This window comes from Camelina sativa, chromosome 4 (assembly GCF_000633955.1).
Source record: "Camelina sativa cultivar DH55 chromosome 4, Cs, whole genome shotgun sequence".
Lineage (NCBI taxonomy): Eukaryota > Viridiplantae > Streptophyta > Magnoliopsida > Brassicales > Brassicaceae > Camelina > Camelina sativa.
Genome location: NC_025688.1, coordinates 20306490 through 20325513, shown reverse-complemented (window position 1 = coordinate 20325513; position 19024 = coordinate 20306490). Strand labels below are relative to the sequence as shown.

At 35.1% G+C, this 19024-nt stretch overlaps 3 protein-coding genes and 1 long non-coding RNA gene across 5 annotated transcripts; 2 read left to right on the top strand and 2 right to left on the bottom strand.

Annotated features, from left to right (window-relative positions):
• LOC104781421 (methionine--tRNA ligase, chloroplastic/mitochondrial) lies at positions 4159-7589 on the top strand. Its single transcript, XM_010506091.2, has 11 exons — positions 4159-4543; positions 4655-4948; positions 5043-5210; positions 5345-5469; positions 5599-5692; positions 6001-6099; positions 6250-6430; positions 6514-6629; positions 6739-6894; positions 7018-7146; positions 7230-7589. Exons 1-11 carry the CDS (start codon positions 4244-4246, stop codon positions 7407-7409), a joined length of 1842 nt encoding a protein of 613 aa, XP_010504393.1. The 5' UTR covers positions 4159-4243; the 3' UTR covers positions 7410-7589.
• Positions 7893-9008, bottom strand: LOC104781422 (CASP-like protein 4C1). The gene is made up of 3 exons (XM_010506092.2): positions 8585-9008; positions 8351-8486; positions 7893-8165 (listed from the first exon to the last, which is right to left on the bottom strand). The coding sequence occupies exons 1-3, from the start codon at positions 8806-8808 to the stop codon at positions 7941-7943; spliced, it is 585 nt and encodes a 194-aa protein (XP_010504394.1). The 5' UTR covers positions 8809-9008; the 3' UTR covers positions 7893-7940.
• On the top strand, positions 12329-13616 carry LOC104781419. Of its 2 annotated transcripts, XR_766908.1 has the most exons (4): positions 12329-12463; positions 12612-12698; positions 12805-12934; positions 13395-13616. It is a non-coding gene; the product is annotated as an uncharacterized LOC104781419 (long non-coding RNA). The 2 variants fall into 2 exon arrangements; XR_766907.2 differs by lacking the exon at positions 13395-13616 and having other exon boundaries at positions 12805-13202.
• LOC104781418 (ubiquitin-conjugating enzyme E2 14-like) lies at positions 15492-17475 on the bottom strand. The gene is made up of 5 exons (XM_010506089.2): positions 17265-17475; positions 17024-17126; positions 16610-16707; positions 16406-16506; positions 15492-15949 (listed from the first exon to the last, which is right to left on the bottom strand). Exons 1-5 carry the CDS (start codon positions 17308-17310, stop codon positions 15794-15796), a joined length of 504 nt encoding a protein of 167 aa, XP_010504391.1. The 5' UTR covers positions 17311-17475; the 3' UTR covers positions 15492-15793.

Sequence of the window (19024 nt, the reverse complement as noted above, 5' to 3'; positions counted from 1 at the left end):
TTTGGATACAACAATGATAACGCCATTATTGTTCTATTTATGTAAATATGAAAATATGTTTAGGTCTATGTGTTAAGGAAATTAATATATATACTTAATGATAATATGAAGATTTTTCTTTGGAAGATTTTGTCAAACTTATACCATAGTTTGAAAAACTCTCTATCTACTCTCTAGAATGGAAAATAGAATGTTGTAATGATTTACTGAATTTTTATAATCCTTATATGGATTTAACAAGTCAACAATGTGAATCATCTTTTTACTCTTTCCTCTATATTTTTCTAAACAAATGTGAAAGTAACAAAATTATAATAAAACATATTTTTTTTTTGGCCCAACATGTGTAAAACGCCGTTCCAAAAGAATCTGTCTTTTTGTCCAAGTCCAGTTTTCTCGGATGGTCAAAGTGGCGTATTTCTTAAGCGATTGGAACATGCATTTTTCGCGTGTTCATATATCATTGGATGAACCATATGTATACGTTTCAATATATCATTGGATGAATTTTGGACAATACATTTGTGACATTTTTCTCGAAACGGACAGAAACGCTTTTGCCATTTTGACTCGTTTTATCAAAGCTTATAAACAGGGGTGATGCCAAGTAGGTGGAAGCATTTCCGCATGACTATTCTCGTTGCTTCACAAAGTAGGAGACGGCTTGTCTCCTCTGCTGAACCAATGACCTTTTTTTAAAAAATGTTCAAGAGAAAGATGAATTATTGATTAGTGGTGGAGGGTTTTTGATTAGGCTAAATAGAAAAGCAGGAACTTTGAGGATGCTTACCTGACAATTGTTGTAGAATCTGGAGAACTGTTCGGATAAGCCGTATAGGTAATCGCAGAGCACGTTCGGTAACAGTTTAGTGCACGCTTCCTCAACCGTCTGCAAATTATGCACACACATGGATTGGCAATTGTTACTAAGAAAAAAATAAATCGAATATGAAAGTAACACTATATAATCAGCATGTGTCCTACCTCGGAAAACCGAAGTAGGTGAAGCCCTAGTGCCCGTTCGTCTGCATGATCCAATGCTAGCTTTCCTTCCTGCAATAAAATAAGTGCAATACACAGACTTGGTAGGTAAACACACATATCATACACAGAGCTTTAAAAATGACAACAGGAAGTTCAAGTGCAGCCAAGATGACGAACAGAAGATCAAAAGATGAACAATGATAAGAAGAATTAAGTTTCATGCTGCTACCATACCTTTTTCAGCTCATCTATGTCTTTGCCTGACTTTTGGATGATTGCGCAGATCCGAGCATGGGCGTAAAGAGGTAAAAAGCTGTTTTCCCCTGCTCATGACATATGATCAAATTATTCAATAAGCATGTGCAGATGACTCCATACAGCAAATATGTAGACTAGCTTTCAAATTCCAGTACCTTGTCACAAAGCATTTGATCATAGCTGAAACAATAACTTGCCAATCTGTTGTTCTTCAGGTCAGCAAACCTTGAAAAGAAAAAATTAAACAACACCACAAGTTAGATGTATAATTCAGTATCACCAGCAGTAATAATAGAGATGATACTTACTTCATCGTACTGTATCCAACTGCCTCAGCTGTTTCGTCCATTTCCTCGAGTGTCCATTCTTTGTCCTTGCCTAACCAGAGAAGAACATGTGAGGGACGAGTTAGACCACGTAATAACAGAACAAGCGAACAGATTTCAACAAAATCCAGACACAAAGTTATATACAAATTAAAGTAATATACCACGCTCTAGAAGGGCCCTTTTACTGTAATACTTGGCCATATCTAGCAAATCAGCTAGACGAAAATTATAAGCATACCAACTATTAAACCGCCTGCCATTTCTTCCAAGGACTACACCAAAACCAACATGGCTAACTCTAGGGTAAGTTGTATCATTGGTTGGAAGCCATCCTGCTTTTCTGGCAGCCTGATTCAGAGAGTAATAGGAAAACCACAGTCACGACCGACATAACATTCCCACAAATCGACCAGACCTTAAATAAAACTAATATATTCATCAAACCTACTTTGAATAACTTATCAAAGTGGTTATGCTGGCCAGCATCTGTCACATAAATGATCCACTCAGCTTTCTCTTCATTAAGCCGATACCTGAGCCAAGAAGATTTTTACATAATATGCAAGTTCATATTACAATTACGACACAAAAAGTCAAAATATATGAGGTAGATATATATATAGACTAGTAAGTTAACTCACCAAAGAGCAGCCATATCTGTTGTGCTATAGGTAAAACCACCATCTCTCTTGACAAGCATGAGTGGTTTCTTCGAGCCTTCGATGGATATAACACGAGCACCATCAATTTCTTCAACCAACCCCTTAATGGTCAATTCCTCAATCATGTTAGAAATGTAAGGTTTGTAAAAGCTTTCTCCCTGTCATGAATCAAAGTATTTTCCATTAGTTAACCCATCGATGTATCTCTCTTTCCATTCTACTTAAGAAAATATAGTAAAGGTCCAGCTATTTCTTATACCTTTTCTTCAACCTCAACTTGGAGTTGCTGAATAATCTTGGTAGACTCGGCTCGACTGATTTCACAAATCTTAGCCCAAGCTTTGGCGTAAACAGGATCTCCACCCTGCACAGAAGAAACGCCAAAAACAAAAAAAGACATAAACAAAGAGACATGATAGTAAGTAAGATTCTGAAGCTGCATACTGAGACACTGCCAAGTGCCAAACATAAAAAACGCAAAAGTGATTCGGGTTATACCTGAAGACGGACCACAGCACGTCGTGCCTTTTTTCTAAAGTGAGGATCCTCGTCAAATTTTATTTTTGAGTGGAAGTAAGAAAACTATCAGATGACATCTAAAGTTAGAAACTGAATTGCTTTTGGACTTTCACATAAAGAGCAACATTTGGTACAATAAAAAAAAGAAGTGTAAAGCTTGAGAGTCCGTCCATATGAAGTAAGGCAGCTGACCTGAATATGACCAATTGTTGTCACAGACTCACTAACTGCACCAGGATATACCTCAAAGAGGTACTCGATTAGCATACCAGCCTGTAAGGGAGGAAGCAAAGTAGGCAATTTACATTCGTTTGATAAGAAACAAAAAAGACAATGAAGAAATCAGTTGGAGGGAAGAAAAAGTAGCTTACATTTGTTTCCCAGTCACCAACATTGTTTCTGCGTAGAACATGAACCTTTGAGTACTCGAGCAATCGAGCAATGGTGTCACCGATGATAGGTGATCTTAGATGACCAACGTGCATGTCTTCTGCAACGTTGGGAGAGTAAAAATCAACAACTGCTCTCTTAACCGGAAGAGTAGGCGCCCATGTGTCAATTCCATTGATTAGCATATTCTCAATGCTCTGCTTGGATATAGACAAAAAAAAAATTATGTAAGATATGATCATATGTAGAACAAGTGAGCAAATAAACAAGAGTGAGTTAGTACCTTGGCGATATAATCATCTGATATAACAAAATTGATAAATCCAGATCCAGTAACAGAGCATGATTTCACCATCTCAGAGGCAGGGAAATTTGAAACAAAGTGCTATGTGAGAAAAAACAAAATAAAAAGAGTTAACAAGAATCTACTACTACACGACCATAATAGAGCATGGAAAAGACCTAACCAACAAACAAACCTGTCCAGTAGCTTGAGCAGAATGGGACCGGAAAGGTTTTGGCGACAACATGTGCAGTACATCGTTACTGCAAAAAAAGCAAACAAGAATTGAGTCATGAAACTGAAAAATATTCCATTAAGGTTAAACGAGAAAAAAAGATGGAGCAACAAACCATTGATAATCTCCATATATACGATGTTGACCTTTGGACGCAACAATCGAGAGTTGCGCACTAGCGGGAGGAAAGAGCTTCTTGAGTTCCCGTTTTAGGTTTCCCCCGAATTCCCCGGGAGTTACACCTGCCAGTTCTTCCATGTTGTCTTCTTGGTTGCGATACAAGAAACGAGAGAGAGATTAGGGCTCAGACTGATCAACCTTTCTCAAAGCGATTACCAAAAAATCTCGGAGAGAGAATTTATAAGCCTAACCCGGTTATGTCTCTTTTCCATCGGTTTGTTTGGTAATAAACAAATTAATCTGAAATTTATTAATAACCGGATTTTGGTTTAATTTCTCGTCATCGCTTACCGATTAAACCGAACCAATGACCTAAATTGCGCTCCAAATTTTGCCAGTCTCTCTCTCTCTCTCTCCTTCATCTGATTCTTCTTCTTCTTCTCCGGTGAAGGTCATTTTATCAATGGCGGCGAGGTTGAACACTTCGCTACATAACGCCCTCTCTTTGTTAAACCCTTTCAACACTCCTCTTAATACAAAAGCATTCTATTCTAGAAACACCTTCAGATTTTCCAAAAAGCTTCAATCTTTATCCGGTAAAAGAGCCCTCTACTGCACTTCCTCCAGCCTCGGAAGTCAGGAAAATGGCGTCGATGGAGCTGAAACATTTGTCCTCACCACTCCTCTTTATTACGTTAATGCCCCTCCTCACATGGGTAGTGCTTACACCACTATCGCCGCTGATTCAATTGCTCGTTTCCAGGTGTGCTTCTCTCAATCACTCTCTCTCTGACTTTTCAAAGTTTCAATTTTTATCTTTTTTTTTGGAGAAATCAAAGGATTGATTTTGTGGTTGTTGTTGTTGATTGTGTAGAGGCTGCTTGGCAAGAAGGTTATCTTTATCACAGGAACAGATGAACATGGTGAGAAGATAGCTACATCGGCAGCTGCTAATGGACGTAACCCTGCTGAGCATTGTGATCTTATTTCTCAATCTTATAGAGCTCTTTGGAAAGATCTTGATATAGCTTATGACAAGTTCATTAGAACTACTGATCCTAAGCATGAAGCAATCGTTAAAGAGTTCTATGCTCGGGTTTTCGCAAACGGTGATATATACAGAGCTGATTATGAAGGACTTTACTGTGTTAACTGCGAGGAATATAAGGTTTGAATTGAGGAAAGATATATATATATATATACTTTCTTTTCTGTGTGTGGAACAAAGTTTTATAGGTTTGTTTTGGTTTTGAATTCTCTAGGATGAGAAAGAGTTGCTTGAAAACAATTGTTGCCCTGTCCACCAAGCTCCATGTGTTGCAAGGAAAGAAGATAACTACTTCTTTGCTTTATCGAAATATCAGAAACCTCTTGAAGATATTTTGTCCCAGAATCCTCGTTTTGTGCAACCTTCGTATCGTCTAAATGAGGTACTCGTCCTTGTAGCATTCATGTAGTGCTTGTGGACCTTTGGTGATACAGAGTATTCAGAACAAAATAGAGACTTTTTCTTTTAGTATACCGCAGTCTATCTTAATCCTTCTTCTAATAGGCTCTTTTATAGGTTCAAAGTTGGATAAAGAGTGGCTTAAGGGATTTTTCCATTTCTCGAGCATTAGTAGACTGGGGAATTCCTGTTCCTGACGACGATAAACAAACCATATATGTTTGGTTTGATGCTCTACTCGGGTATATATCCTTTCTTTTGTACTAGAGAACTATTTATGTTACTGCTTGATTCTTCATTATTAACTTATAACTTTTGTATCAAACTGTGAGATTTAATTTTAACGTCGATTCTTTTCTCTTTTATTACAGTTACATATCAGCTCTAACAGAGGACAATGAGCAACAAAATCTAGAAACTGCTCTTTCATTAGGCTGGCCTGCTTCATTGCATTTGATCGGAAAGGTTAGCTTAGACACATTATGGACTCTTGTGATATTAATCTGGTTCACCTTCAATATGTGTTTCTAACTGGGATTTGCTGGAAAGAATAACAATCCTGTGATCATAAAATGTAATTGTTGGTTCTTTGTATTTTTTTTTGGTTCAGTGAAATGTAATGAAACAGTATAGTTAAATGATTAGGAGAGAACTGTTTGTTTCTTGCTTATATCTATTCTGGATGACGTCCAGAAGTACAACCTTCTTTACACATGTGTTACCAAATTCATGACTTTCTATTTGTATATTTGATAAGTTCATTTTTTCTGCAGGATATTCTTCGATTTCATGCCGTCTACTGGCCCGCCATGCTTATGTCTGCTGGTCTCAACCTTCCCAAGATGGTGTTTGGCCATGGGTTTCTAACAAAGGTATAGAACCAAAAAAAACCTTGATGCTGCATATTCCCTGTTCAGTGTTGGAGTTCTCTAGTTCTTTCCAACTTCCTTCACTCATGCTTACATGTAAGTGGAATACTGGATTATTGATTTTCTGATATCCCCATGGTTATCAAATAATAGGATGGAATGAAAATGGGAAAATCGTTGGGAAATACTCTAGAACCTTTTGAGTTGGTTCAGAAATTTGGGCCAGATGCTGTCAGGTACTTCTTCCTTCGAGAGGTGGAATTTGGAAATGATGGGGACTATTCAGAAGACCGCTTTATAAAAATTGTCAATGCTCATCTCGCCAACACAATAGGTGTTTTTTTCAATCTACTAAAACTAATTCTTAGGTGGTTGTCCAGTCTTTTGAAATCTGTTCAATAATGTATCTCTCTTCAGGAAATCTCCTTAACCGTACTCTTGGACTTCTTAAGAAGAACTGTGAGTCCACATTAGTGGTAGACTCGACTATTGCAGCTGAAGGAGTTCCTTTGAAAGACACAGTGGAGAAGCTGGTAAAGTTCCAAAATGAAATCTTTGACTTCTCTATGCATTTTTGCATCTCAAATGGCTTCGTTAAGTCAATCCTTCCTTCTCAAATTGTACCATTCTTCTCTTAAAAAGGTTGAAAAGGCTAGGACAAACTATGAAAGTCTGTCACTATCATCGGCGTGTGAAGCTGTGTTAGAGATTGGAAATGCGGGAAATACCTACATGGATCAACGAGCACCTTGGTTCCTGTTCAAACAAGGTGGTGTCTCAGCTGAAGCTGCAGCCAAGGTCTTTATCTGCTTTCCCTAATTATACTATACTTCATAACAAAACAAAGGATTTTGTTACCAATTTGATGGTTAGAGAATAATATCAGGTTAGTGACTTGTTACCTGCCTATAATAACTACAGGATCTGGTGATAATACTGGAAGTAATGAGAATTATAGCGGTTGCGCTATCCCCCGTTGCGCCTTGCTTAAGCCTGAGGATATATTCACAGCTGGGCTATTCACTTGATCAATATAATAGCATAACCTGGGTAAGAAATCATCATTTCCAACACCTGATTTTTAGTGCCGTTGAACAAAAAACTTCATGATTTAGCGGTTTTATTTATTTTAGAATGACACCAAATGGGGAGGGCTAAAGGGAGGACAAGTAATGGAGCAAGCGAGTCCCGTATTTGCAAGGATAGAGCTGAATCCAGAGAAAGAAGAAGAGGAGAAGAAGCCAAAGGTTGGTAAGAAAACCGGAAAAGCCAAGGTCAAGGTAGAGCAAACTCCGACTGTAGCTGAAGCTTAGATCTAACAATTTTGGTGAATGGAGAAGCTCTTCATATATAGTTTTGATTCTATACTTTTTTATATCTCTCCTTGATGGTAAAGTGTATTAAACACATGAATCAACAAACTCCATGAAAACAAAACGACTCTATGTTATTATTATCATTAAAGAATCTATCATCAGTAAAGGTGAAAACGAGAGCCAGTAATAAGGAAACAAGCAACGCGAAAACCAGAGAAGCAAGAAGAGAAAGCTAAGAAGAGAAAAGCAGCAAAGCCTAAACCAATGGCTACATCAGACTGCAAACAAAAGGCTTTGTTAGCCGTACATGTGTCACCTCCCCTCATCGTTCTAGCCAATGCTGCTGCTGCCGATCCTGCCGATAGCAATAGGTACGAGAACACCTGCCCAATTTNTCTTCATATATAGTTTTGATTCTATACTTTTTTATATCTCTCCTTGATGGTAAAGTGTATTAAACACATGAATCAACAAACTCCATGAAAACAAAACGACTCTATGTTATTATTATCATTAAAGAATCTATCATCAGTAAAGGTGAAAACGAGAGCCAGTAATAAGGAAACAAGCAACGCGAAAACCAGAGAAGCAAGAAGAGAAAGCTAAGAAGAGAAAAGCAGCAAAGCCTAAACCAATGGCTACATCAGACTGCAAACAAAAGGCTTTGTTAGCCGTACATGTGTCACCTCCCCTCATCGTTCTAGCCAATGCTGCTGCTGCCGATCCTGCCGATAGCAATAGGTACGAGAACACCTGCCCCAATTTGAACATATTACAACTTAATTATTATAAACATTACACAATTAATTAATTAAATTTAAGGGAGATCAACTTAAAGAATAAAATAATTAGAAGCAATGATTGAAAACATGTTTTACTTTAATGACGACTTTAAAAAGCTTTTAAAAAGAAAATTGAAATTGAGTGTAGTTAGTTACCTGGTCATGGCCAAAATCGAACCAGACCTGGAAAGCTTCAGGCCATAAGGTGGTTTCTCTTGAGAATTCCCAAACGCAAGTTCCCATTTCAAACACTGAATATAACGCCACGATCGCGTTTGCCACAAACACGAATCTGCAATTTTAAAACTCCCGATTCTGATCTTCAATTTCGAGATAGATTCGCTCATGGTTTTCAAAAAAATTTAAGAGTGAGAAGAAGAAGAGTCGAACCTGAAAGCGTCGAAATCGTACCAGTGAGGAGAACCGGAGCCGCGGGAATTGGTGAGCATGAAGACGGCGGAGGCGAGGGAGAAGGAGAAAGAAGCGAGGCGGAGGAGGAATATTAAGGAGTTGAATCGGCGGAGTTTCTGAGCTGTGACGGTTGAGTGGAAGTGAGTTCGGTCCCGGGATGTCGGAGATTCGCCGCCGTTACGGAAACCATGCGGCGAGCGCATGGCGGAGTTGAAGATCGGCCGGAGGAGATATGTTTTATACAGTTAACGACGGTGATGATGATGAACTATAAGAAGAAGAAGAAGACTCATGAGAAGTGCGGCGGGTTTTTAAAAGTGATTTGGTTGCAGTCACGAGGCAATGAAGGAGAGAGAGAGAGATAAGAAAGAAAGAATGAGAGGGAAAGTGATGCAAAAATAAGAGAAAGGTAAAGAGAGACTGCCAGAGAGAGACACTATAAAATATACATAAATTAATATTCTTTAAATTAATATTCGCTATAAATTAATAAATTTTTTTGAGTTGAACTAATGTAAAAAATGACACAATTTAATAAAATAATAAGATAATATTTTTTTTTCAAGTCTCATGTAAAAATATAGTCGCATCAATATCATAAATTAATAATGATATAAACTAAATATATCTATATATAAGAAAATTTAGTGAAATATAGCTCTATTGTTGTTTGCCTATTCTTAAATTTGCATTCTTGTCGGAGCTTTTCTATAATCTTTCTCGTTGCATCAAAAACTTTTTGTGTTGTTTTCTCAAATTGTATCCAAAAATTGTAGTGCATCTTACACACGGTAGTTGCTTCTTTACGTGTAATTGGTTATAAAGATACTGTAATATCTTCTATGACTTCATCATGAAGAATAGTAACAATAGTTTCTTCTAAACTATGAGCTTTTAAACATTTATCATTTTCACTTTGATAATCTAGTAAACTATTGACATCAATCCTATTACGATAGCCAAAATTATAAATTAAGAAATATAAAAGTGTGAATTATAACAAAAATATCTTATTTTTAATCGAAAATATTGAAAACTATGAAAATAAAAATCTCTTCATAAATTAATAATTATTAATTTATCGATAAATTAAAACCTTTATAAATTAATAAAATATCGTGGTCCCGACCTTATTAATTTATAGAGGTTTTACTGTAGTTTGAGAACCGAACTGGTTTAATGTCGGTGTTCTTGATTGTTTTGGTTTAGGCTCGTTCGTGGTTCAGTTGGATATCAATGATCATACCAGTGTTGTGAGAGGAAAAAAAAAAAAAAAAGATTGATTATCTTTTGTGGAATATGTTTTTTTTTATCGTCTGGATTTATTATTGATTGCAAATTATGAGAACAATTACATATGATTCTACCATGGACAATTCCTTCCGACCCTATTAGATTCACTACAAACACTCTTGCTCTCCTGCTTCATGCTCTTGTTGGTCACCTTCCTTCTCTATGCTCACTTTCATGTGTATATAGAATCACGGCGAACGGCGATAATTGTGCATCACTGGAGATTTTCTGTAAATTTGCCTCCATTAATCTGCACAATTAATAAATCGCTTTATCCGGGGCTCGAACCCCATACCTCCTGGTGTAGAAACATTAATGAACCCTAAACCAACCATTGGGCCAAGGGGACTTCCACTTGTGGAATATGTTTACTATTTAGAATCTATTAAATAGGCAAATAATATTTTTTTAATTTTATTCTTTAACATCCTTTTATAATTGATCAAATATTATCGTAAAATCTTTTTTTTTTGTATTTTGGTATATGGTTAAAAATGGATTAAAATTATAAGAAAACAAAAAAAAAACATTCTTTACAATGATATCTGCACAGTAAAACCTCTATAAATTAATAAAGTCGGGACAATAAAATTTTATTAATTTATAGAAGTTTTAATTTATAGATAATTTAATCATATTTTATTAATTTATGAAGATATTCTTTCATTTCCATAACTTTAAAATTTTCTATTACAAAATAAAATACTTTTGTTATCATTCACATTTTCAAAGAATTTTCTTAATTTATAATCTTGGCTATCGTAATAGGATGAATGTCAATTATTTAATAAATTATCTAGGTAAAAATGATAAATGTTAGATGTTTAGAGTTTAAAAGAAACTGCTACAACTATTCTTCATAGTAATGATAAAGTCGACAAAATTATTGCAGTACTTTTAGAACTAGTTATATGTAAATAAGCAATTATTGCATCTAACACTCTTTATAATTTTTGGATGCTATTTGAAAATACACCAACGAAAAAAAATTAGAGATGAACTCCAATCAGAATAAAAATTCAAGAATAGACAAACAACAATAAAGTCATATATCACTAGATTTTCTTAGATATATATATATATATATATATATTAGTTTATTTGATTATTAATTTATGATATTGATGAGACATATTTTTATATCGGAATCCTAAAAAAATTATTATCTTATTATTTTATCGAAATTTGTTATTTTTTACCCTGGACCAACTTAAAACTGGAAGAATTTATTAATTTATAGCGAATATTAATTTAAAGAGTATTAATTTATAGAGGTTGTACTGTATTAAATTTTTTTATACATCTCTTAAATTATTTAGGCAAATAATATGATTTGCATATATCTTCTAGTGGCATCATGAGATGTGTAAAAACAATAACATTTTTTCTATTTTTTAATTTTTAATATTAAGTAGATAACGCGACTTATTATGGATAAAAAACTTATGCTAAGAAATCTAACAAGCCTAACTAATCATAGATCTTTTGGTTGATATTTTCTTCTCATCTTTTGCATAAATATCACCATTGTAAGTTTTTAGACTTACCAATAATCATAGTCTAGGTTTATTAACCTTAACCGAACCGGGTTGATTGTAACCATTACTATTCATATATGATTCAAAATGACAAAATCCCTCAATTTTATATGCTTTTCGATAATTAATAATAAACGTGAAACGGTCGAAACATTAATGCAAATGAGCTTTTTTACGTAAGTGGTCAGAGAGATTCGACCAAACAGGTGAGAGCTATAGAGCTAGAGAAAGTGCACTTCGAAACGAAATATTTTGAAACTCGGTTTTTCATATATTATTACACTGCACATTTCTGACTTATCATTAATATAAGACACCAATACATTATTTTAAGAAAAAATTACTAGACTAGTAGTATCGAGGAGTCCAAAAATTTAAGACAAAATACGAAATGAAAGTAGATCGCTTTTTTTTCATTCTTGAGGAAGTGCACATTTTACCCGAATTCTCTGCCATAATGGTACAGAACTATAGTATCATTGGAGTCGATACACGACTCACTTTAAATATAAGAAGCCAAGTCGGCGGGTTGATCCGAGTGGAGAGAAAAAAAAAAAGGATTGANTTCAAAATATTTTCGGGGATATTTATTTTCCGGACGGACAAGACAGATAAAATATCCCGACACAGTGACATCTTGATATCGCCACGAAGAGGAAAAAAAAACTCGAAAGAATCCAAAAAATTTTAAAATTGGATTTATGTCCAACGGATCACACCGTACATAAATCATGGTTTATTATTAGAGTAGGTCCTTAATCGTTTCACTTACTAGAGTAATACATATTTGTTGGAAAAAGACATATAACCACCTTTATAATCTTATTATTATATAAGTGCCATTATGAATTAATTTTTGGTTTAAAAAAACTTAAATATATATTAAAAAAAAAACAAATATAAACCATGATAAAAAAAAAAGATTAGACCTAGTTCTCTTTTCTCTCTCGAGCTCCAGCCCGCGGTGGTGTGTGGTGGAAGCGCCCGCTTCTTTCTCTCCACACAATCCCCATATGTCCTCCGACAGGTACATCCCAAACTTCTCGATTCATCCTAACTCTACCTCTTCAATTTTGTGTTTTTTCTTTTGTATTGGTGTAAAGGTCGATGCTTTTTGAAGCTGGTTTGGTTTCTGTGGAGGGTTCAATTGATTTCTTTATCCCTTTTCGTTTTAGGATACTGTGAAGTTCTTTGTCCGTGGCTCGTGCTTGAAAGGGGAAAATTGTGAATTTTCTCATGACTCTAAGGATCCGCCGAATAATGTAATGTAATCTCTTCTCAAGATTGTTTCTTTCTTTCTTCTTTAATGCGGGTTTTGAATTTTGAGTCTCAAAATTTTAGTTAACTTGTTTTGTTATGTAAAATTAGGTTTGCACATTCTACCAAAAAGGGATATGCTTTTACGGGAGTAGATGTAGATATGATCATGTCAGAGCTTCTTCCAATGTTCATAGACCACCTCTTACTTCTGATTCTGAGTCTCCTGATCGCTCTTTGTGTTGTGAATCTTTCCACCAATTTCCATAATTTTGCTTATGTATTGGGAATTTGGTCATAACTTTAAAACCGTAAACCTAAATCAAGATCTGTTCTTTTCTGTGGCTTAATATGTCTGTTGTGAATCTTTCCACCAAGTTCCATAATTTTCTGGGTTGTTTTGGTACTCTGTTTGTACTCGCCATCAAGACAGACGAATTTAGTAGCTTTATGGCTTCATTGCCTCTGTTTAAGTAATTGGAAAGTGAAAAAGCTTCTAGTTTTGAATCCATATATGTGAATGAAGTCATAGAGACTGTATGATACACTATACGGTTATCAAATTGATGATTACTTGGTTTAATGATTTTGCCTTTCCATTGGGAGTTTATTGTATACAGTTTGTCCCTTCTTGGTTCTTGTATATAGTGATAATTTAAAAGATTTCTCACTTGTTTGTTTGGCTTTTGATGATTTCTCAGGTTACAGTGCAAGTGTTTTGTGTAGGTGAGTAATAAGTTACCAAAGAAGACCCTCGGAGACTAAAATATGGATTTGGATACTTAGGATTTAATAACAACAATCACATGTTATGTTAGCTCTAGTGAATTATAGTCTTGTTGTATACCTCTATTTGTATTGTTGGATAATTAGAACATCCTATTGTTGTTTTGAAATTTATAAAATTATTATTTTGCTCTTCATCTACCTTTTGAGTAGCTTCATACCACCATTAGAGTTATTGTGCATATATCCAATTGTCTTGATGACGTTTATAAACCGACAAGTCAATTGCCTCAAACTCCATTAGAACATGGACATACGAACCATGCAAATGAAAATAACATGGTTTATTTTTAGATCATGAAGATAAGTATTAGCTAATCCTTAGGCCATACAAAAAAATTGCAATCATAGTGATCTCCATCAACACTTTACCAATACATACATATCCAACTTTGTACAAATTCAGGTATCTCTTAGCTTAGGGCAATTTTGTCTTTTCACCATTTAGGTAATCTCATTTAACCTAAAAAATTAATTTCTAATGTTGACTTAAATTTCTTAAATCTCTACCAATTACAAACTCTATCACTACACTAAACGCTAAGTCTATGAATTTTAACCTATTTTAGTAAGCCTTAACTCTATCACAACACAATTCAAAAACTCTATTCTCGACAATAACTCTATCATCAACAATAACTCTGTTGTCACTATTTATTAGTCTGCCATATAACTCAATTCTATCTTCTTACTTTACCACTACTACAATTAAGTCTGTCGCCTATCTCTATTTTGACCATAACTCTAAGAATCTTTTTCTTGCTTACTCTACCACCAATAAAGTTAAGTTTACGGCTGATACTTACTCTACCTCAAAACTCTATGGATTTTACTAACTCTACCATAACTATTTATATCTCTGCCGCGTAACTCTACTAGTGTTTTAATTCTCTCATATAAATATATCTCTACTGCCACTCTACTTCAATCTACCACATAAATCTAAGTAAAACCATAAATCTGTTCTCTAACTCTACCAATTTCTACTAACTCTACCGTCACTATAATGGTAGACTTATGGTTTGACGGGACATTTTCTCTCCAAAAACAGCTCCCTTTTAACACTCTTTTTCCTATGTGGCTTTTAATTACGATGGCATGTAACATTCTAGTAATAAACCACTATTTATGACCTAGTATAGTAATCCTCCCTTATTTTAAAAATGGATTAGGTACACAAAAAGGCAATAAAAACCAAACATTTGTTGCTATTTGCTGCTGTCTGTCTTTTAAATGTTTTGTAACAAAACTGTTTGGGTAATTAATGCTGGAGTTGTTGTTAAAAGAAAGTTTGAAAATGACGTTCGAGCCATTTCCTCCTATTACTACTACGCTCCTTTTCACGAGAACAACGAAAAACAAAACCAAAACTAAGTTTTAACATCAAACTGTTCTGTTCACATATTTTGGATCTCCTTGTTGTTTTTGTTTGCTTAACGATTTACCGTATTAAACTCAAGATAATATAATTGGCCTTTGTATCAGCTGTCTATGGATAGTTAACTGGGAAGATGGAGTAGAGTAATATTAATATTGAGTAAGAAAGAAACCTAGCATATGATAGCTACTTGCAAAAAGTTTGGGCTGACACATTCGTGATCCGTCATGTAACCGAAATATGGACAAGTTCACTGAGATAATAATTTGGATGCTCGTATCTCATGTATGAGCTCGTGAGCTAGACCGCACTCTTCATAGACATCGAGTGGTTCGAGTAAGGGTTTTGTTTCCTGTGACCGTGGCTACATCATTGGAAAGTGGAAACCATTATCTCCAAATTTGGTTGAACAACCAGTTTTTAAATCAAAACAATCAAGTTAAGCGTTGTTAACAGCAACTTTTTAAAGACTCGTCTAGAGAACAGAAGTATATGAGTATATCAACCGAACGACAACATTGAAATATTCTTTTCGAATTCTAACTTCTGACCTTTTGCAATTAAACAAAACTATCCATTAACGATAATCCCAAAACCAGAAGTTAAATTTAAGAATTACCCCAAAACCAGAATAAAGTTAAAAAAGAAAAGCCAGATCAAATGAATATCAAAAGAGAATGTGAAAACGAATCCATTAACGATAATCCTAATATATGGAGTGGATTTGATTCCACTACAATATTCCAAACCTTAAAAGCCAAACCCAAAACCAAAAGAAAAGAAGAAAAAAAAAAAAAAGAAGAAAAGAAGAGCTGCTTTTTGACAGTCAGATTCATTTGCTGCTTGCTTGAAGATGGTTCTGCTAACGCTCTCTCATAAGATTAGAATAGAAATTTTCTACAACACGAAAAAAACGCAAGAGAGAGAGAGAGATGTTCACAGCATCTCTTGCGATCTTCTAACACAGCGACTCACTTTCTTCTTAAACTCCGCTCTGTTGTCTCTCCATTCCTTTGCTGCTTCCACATTTGCCGGTGACTCGTCGTTGGGACCCGAGAGCATCGATATGATACTCAACACAATGCTTTCTACCTGCATCATACAGACCCAACATTAGCTTTAATGTATCTCTGTTTTCTTTTCTCATATGATCTAATAAGAGAGAACACTCGAACACTATCGATTAAAGAGGTACAGAACAGATAAATCAGTATGTAGTACATATTCCACTCAAGTACCCTTATACTTGAAAGAGGTTTAATCTAAGTTGCACTATTCTCCAGAGTACTCCTAAGGACTTATAAATTCCAAGAACATTTTAAAAGCAAGTGACACAAATGCGGAGCGTATAATAAGCTCAATATCAAACAAAACCAGTCTCTTTCTAAAACCTTTCTACACAAGAGAAAGCTAGCTGTATTCCAAGAATGTTAGGCTATAAAGCAGACCCCAAGAAATCGAAACCCATAGATAACTCAGCCCTGCATACAAACTACGAGGGTACTGAAGCTAAACGGTGTGAGAAAAAGATGAAAATAAAACACATACCGTATGAACAGGGGTCCAACGTTCTGAGGCAAGCTCGTATCCATTAGGATCATCACCAGGAGGATGAAGAATAGAAATGCAAACTTTTCCATCAGCATAAACTAGAGTAAAAAAAAGAGCACAAAATCATCATCAGAAGACTGAATCTAAAAGCTCGAGGTAAACCAAAAATTAGTTATCTCCAGAAGAATTAAATCCACACACCATTAGGATGCCACATCTCTGAGGTGAACGTCACAGTTGGTGGACTAACAGGATAATTCTCTGGAAACGTCATAATTGCATTAAAAAAACCACCTTCACTGCAAAATCAAAAGCAATAAAGTTGCAATACCATCAAACAAAAACATAAGAGTCTCTAATAAGAACACATCAATAAGAAGAGACGAGGTAAAAAACACAAGTCACTCATGTTATCCTCAATCAAACAATAACACAAGTGGGAGCACAACAGAACCAATCAAATGGAATCATCTTAAGGCAATGCAAAACAAACTACAACTTGATCAAAAACGAATCCACCACTAACTTACATTGAGATACTAAAACAGAGGAAAAGGGCTGATTTCAACAAGCAAGACAAATTAGAAAAGAAAGAAGAAGAAGAAAGAAACTTACTACAAAGTATCAGGAGGACCCATAATTGAGACGCTCCATTGGAAAACGTTAGTCTCATCAACGAGGCCAGCTGAGAAACCATCAACAGGTTTCTTGCACAGATCTGAAAAGAACCCAACAAAATTAGACCACAATACTCGAAATCAAACCCAATCCAGAGCAAGAAAACATAAAATCACAAATCAAAAACCCTAGACGGATCGAACTAAGAAAAATAACAAAAAAAAAAAAAAAGAGAAACCTTTAAGTTGTTTCTGAAGAAGAAGGCTTGCTTGATTGTTTGCCATCGTTAACAAGCCACCGGACGAGAGAGAGAGAGAGAGAGAAGGAACTAGATTCGTGGGGGGGGGAAGATGAGGTTAAGGCCAAAGGATTTTGTAGACGAGAGACGAGAGACGAGAGACGAGATGTGATGGTTTACAGCAATCAAACCGTCTCAGTATTTACTACGGACTACTTTTTTAGTTTTAGGGTTGTTTTTTTATATAATTAAAAAAGGGGCGGTGTGTGTACTTTATATTTTTGTTTTTGTTATTTATTCATAACAATGGTAAAATCTTAACAATGGGATTTTTTTTTTTTTTAAAAAAGAGGAAAATCTCCAATTTGATTTTCGGTTTAGATAAAATAAAAGAAATCAACGTGTAGCGGTTAAATGAATTGAATAGCCGAAAGCTAAAGGTTTAGCCCGATTTCGAAAAGCCGAATGCCTCGAGTAAAAAAGATCAAGACGGAGATCGAGAGCAAGTCAAGGACGTAAAGAGGCTCGGCCATTTAGATAGAGATGATGACACCACCAAGACTAGCATTTTAAAAAAGACTCGAACCATAATTAACAACAACAAAATATCATTATACCCGGTTTAGTTAGACATGCATTGTGTGAGTAAAAAGAATGATCTAGAAGAGATCCCAACCACAATTGCTAAATCTTGGAATTGAGTCCAAGAAGCGAAGACCAGACCACGGAAGGTCATATGGAAGAAACAAGCCCAAAACAAAGTCCATACATTTTTTTTTTTTTTTTTTATGATTTTACTTCAAACCAAAAAAAAATACATATGGACTCGATTCACCTCTTAATTCCGTTACCGCTGAATCTATTTCATCGAATGTATTATGCTATCAGCCTCAAACGTACACCGATATGAAAGACTAACATCTTTTCTTTCTAATTTAACTAAACTTAACATCTAACCTCTTATTATAGTACTCCTAACACATTACCACACACTTGATCTTTCTGCACCCCGATCAGTTGTCCACGATAGTTTAATTTAACATTTTCCTCTCTAGCTTTATTTCATCCGTAACTTAACATTGCTCTAAAACCGATCGCATGCGAATTCAGGAAACCAAAAAAAAAGGAAATCAAAAGTGAATCAGAGTAGAGTTGATTCATATATTGGTAATTGTTATCCATGAACATTATGTGAATTAGAAGAAGATAAGTGAGGTTATGATTTGAGGGCATGTGGAAGAACGTGAGCTACTATTCTCGGTTAGACCGTAATATGAAAACTTACAATTAAAAAATAAAATAAAATAAAAGTTAAACTAAAAAGATGTACTTTGGGCCTAAAGTTGCATTTAATATGTTGTGGACTATGGTATGGAGGACGAGACATGAACATTTTGTTTTTTTCGGACAAAAGACGAGACATGAACATATATGCTTTCTCTTTTCCTTTTGTGTTTTTTGTTTTCTTTTCTTTTCTTTTGACGCATTTTGCTATTTTTGCACTTTAATTATCAGGTATATTTCTAAAATTGGATTGGGTGTGTGCCTTATGAATTTACTTAACTCTAAGTCTCTAATGCTAAATGGGAAAGAGAGCGATATGATTTTGGGAAATACACACTTTATTCGAGGGCATTGGTTTTTGCAAAAGTATATCCAAAAGACCAAGATTCCACAATCCCTTGGAGATTGGCACTCATCAAGCTACCACTCGTAATCAATTCCGTTTATACACAATTACTTGATATTCTTTCTTATTC

Bases quoted from the DNA above. Each gene is read 5' to 3' on its own strand.
- LOC104781421 (XM_010506091.2), top strand. From the start codon at position 4,244: ATGGCGGCGAGGTTGAACACTTCGCTACATAACGCCCTCTCTTTGTTA. The intron at 5,693-6,000 runs GTTAGCTTAGAC...TTTTTTCTGCAG, and splicing joins CATTGCATTTGATCGGAAAG to GATATTCTTCGATTTCATGC. The intron at 6,630-6,738 runs GTAAAGTTCCAA...TCTCTTAAAAAG, and splicing joins AAGACACAGTGGAGAAGCTG to GTTGAAAAGGCTAGGACAAA.
- LOC104781422 (XM_010506092.2), bottom strand. From the start codon at position 8,808: ATGCGCTCGCCGCATGGTTTCCGTAACGGCGGCGAATCTCCGACATCC. The intron at 8,487-8,584 runs GTTCGACTCTTC...TTAAAATTGCAG, and splicing joins TACGATTTCGACGCTTTCAG to ATTCGTGTTTGTGGCAAACG. The intron at 8,166-8,350 runs GTAACTAACTAC...AAATTGGGGCAG, and splicing joins TCGATTTTGGCCATGACCAG to GTGTTCTCGTACCTATTGCT.
- LOC104781418 (XM_010506089.2), bottom strand. From the start codon at position 17,310: ATGGCAAACAATCAAGCAAGCCTTCTTCTTCAGAAACAACTTAAAG. The intron at 17,127-17,264 runs GTTTCTCTTTTT...GGTTCTTTTCAG, and splicing joins TCTTCAGAAACAACTTAAAG to ATCTGTGCAAGAAACCTGTT. The intron at 15,950-16,405 runs GTATGTGTTTTA...TGTATGATGCAG, and splicing joins GTTGGACCCCTGTTCATACG to GTAGAAAGCATTGTGTTGAG.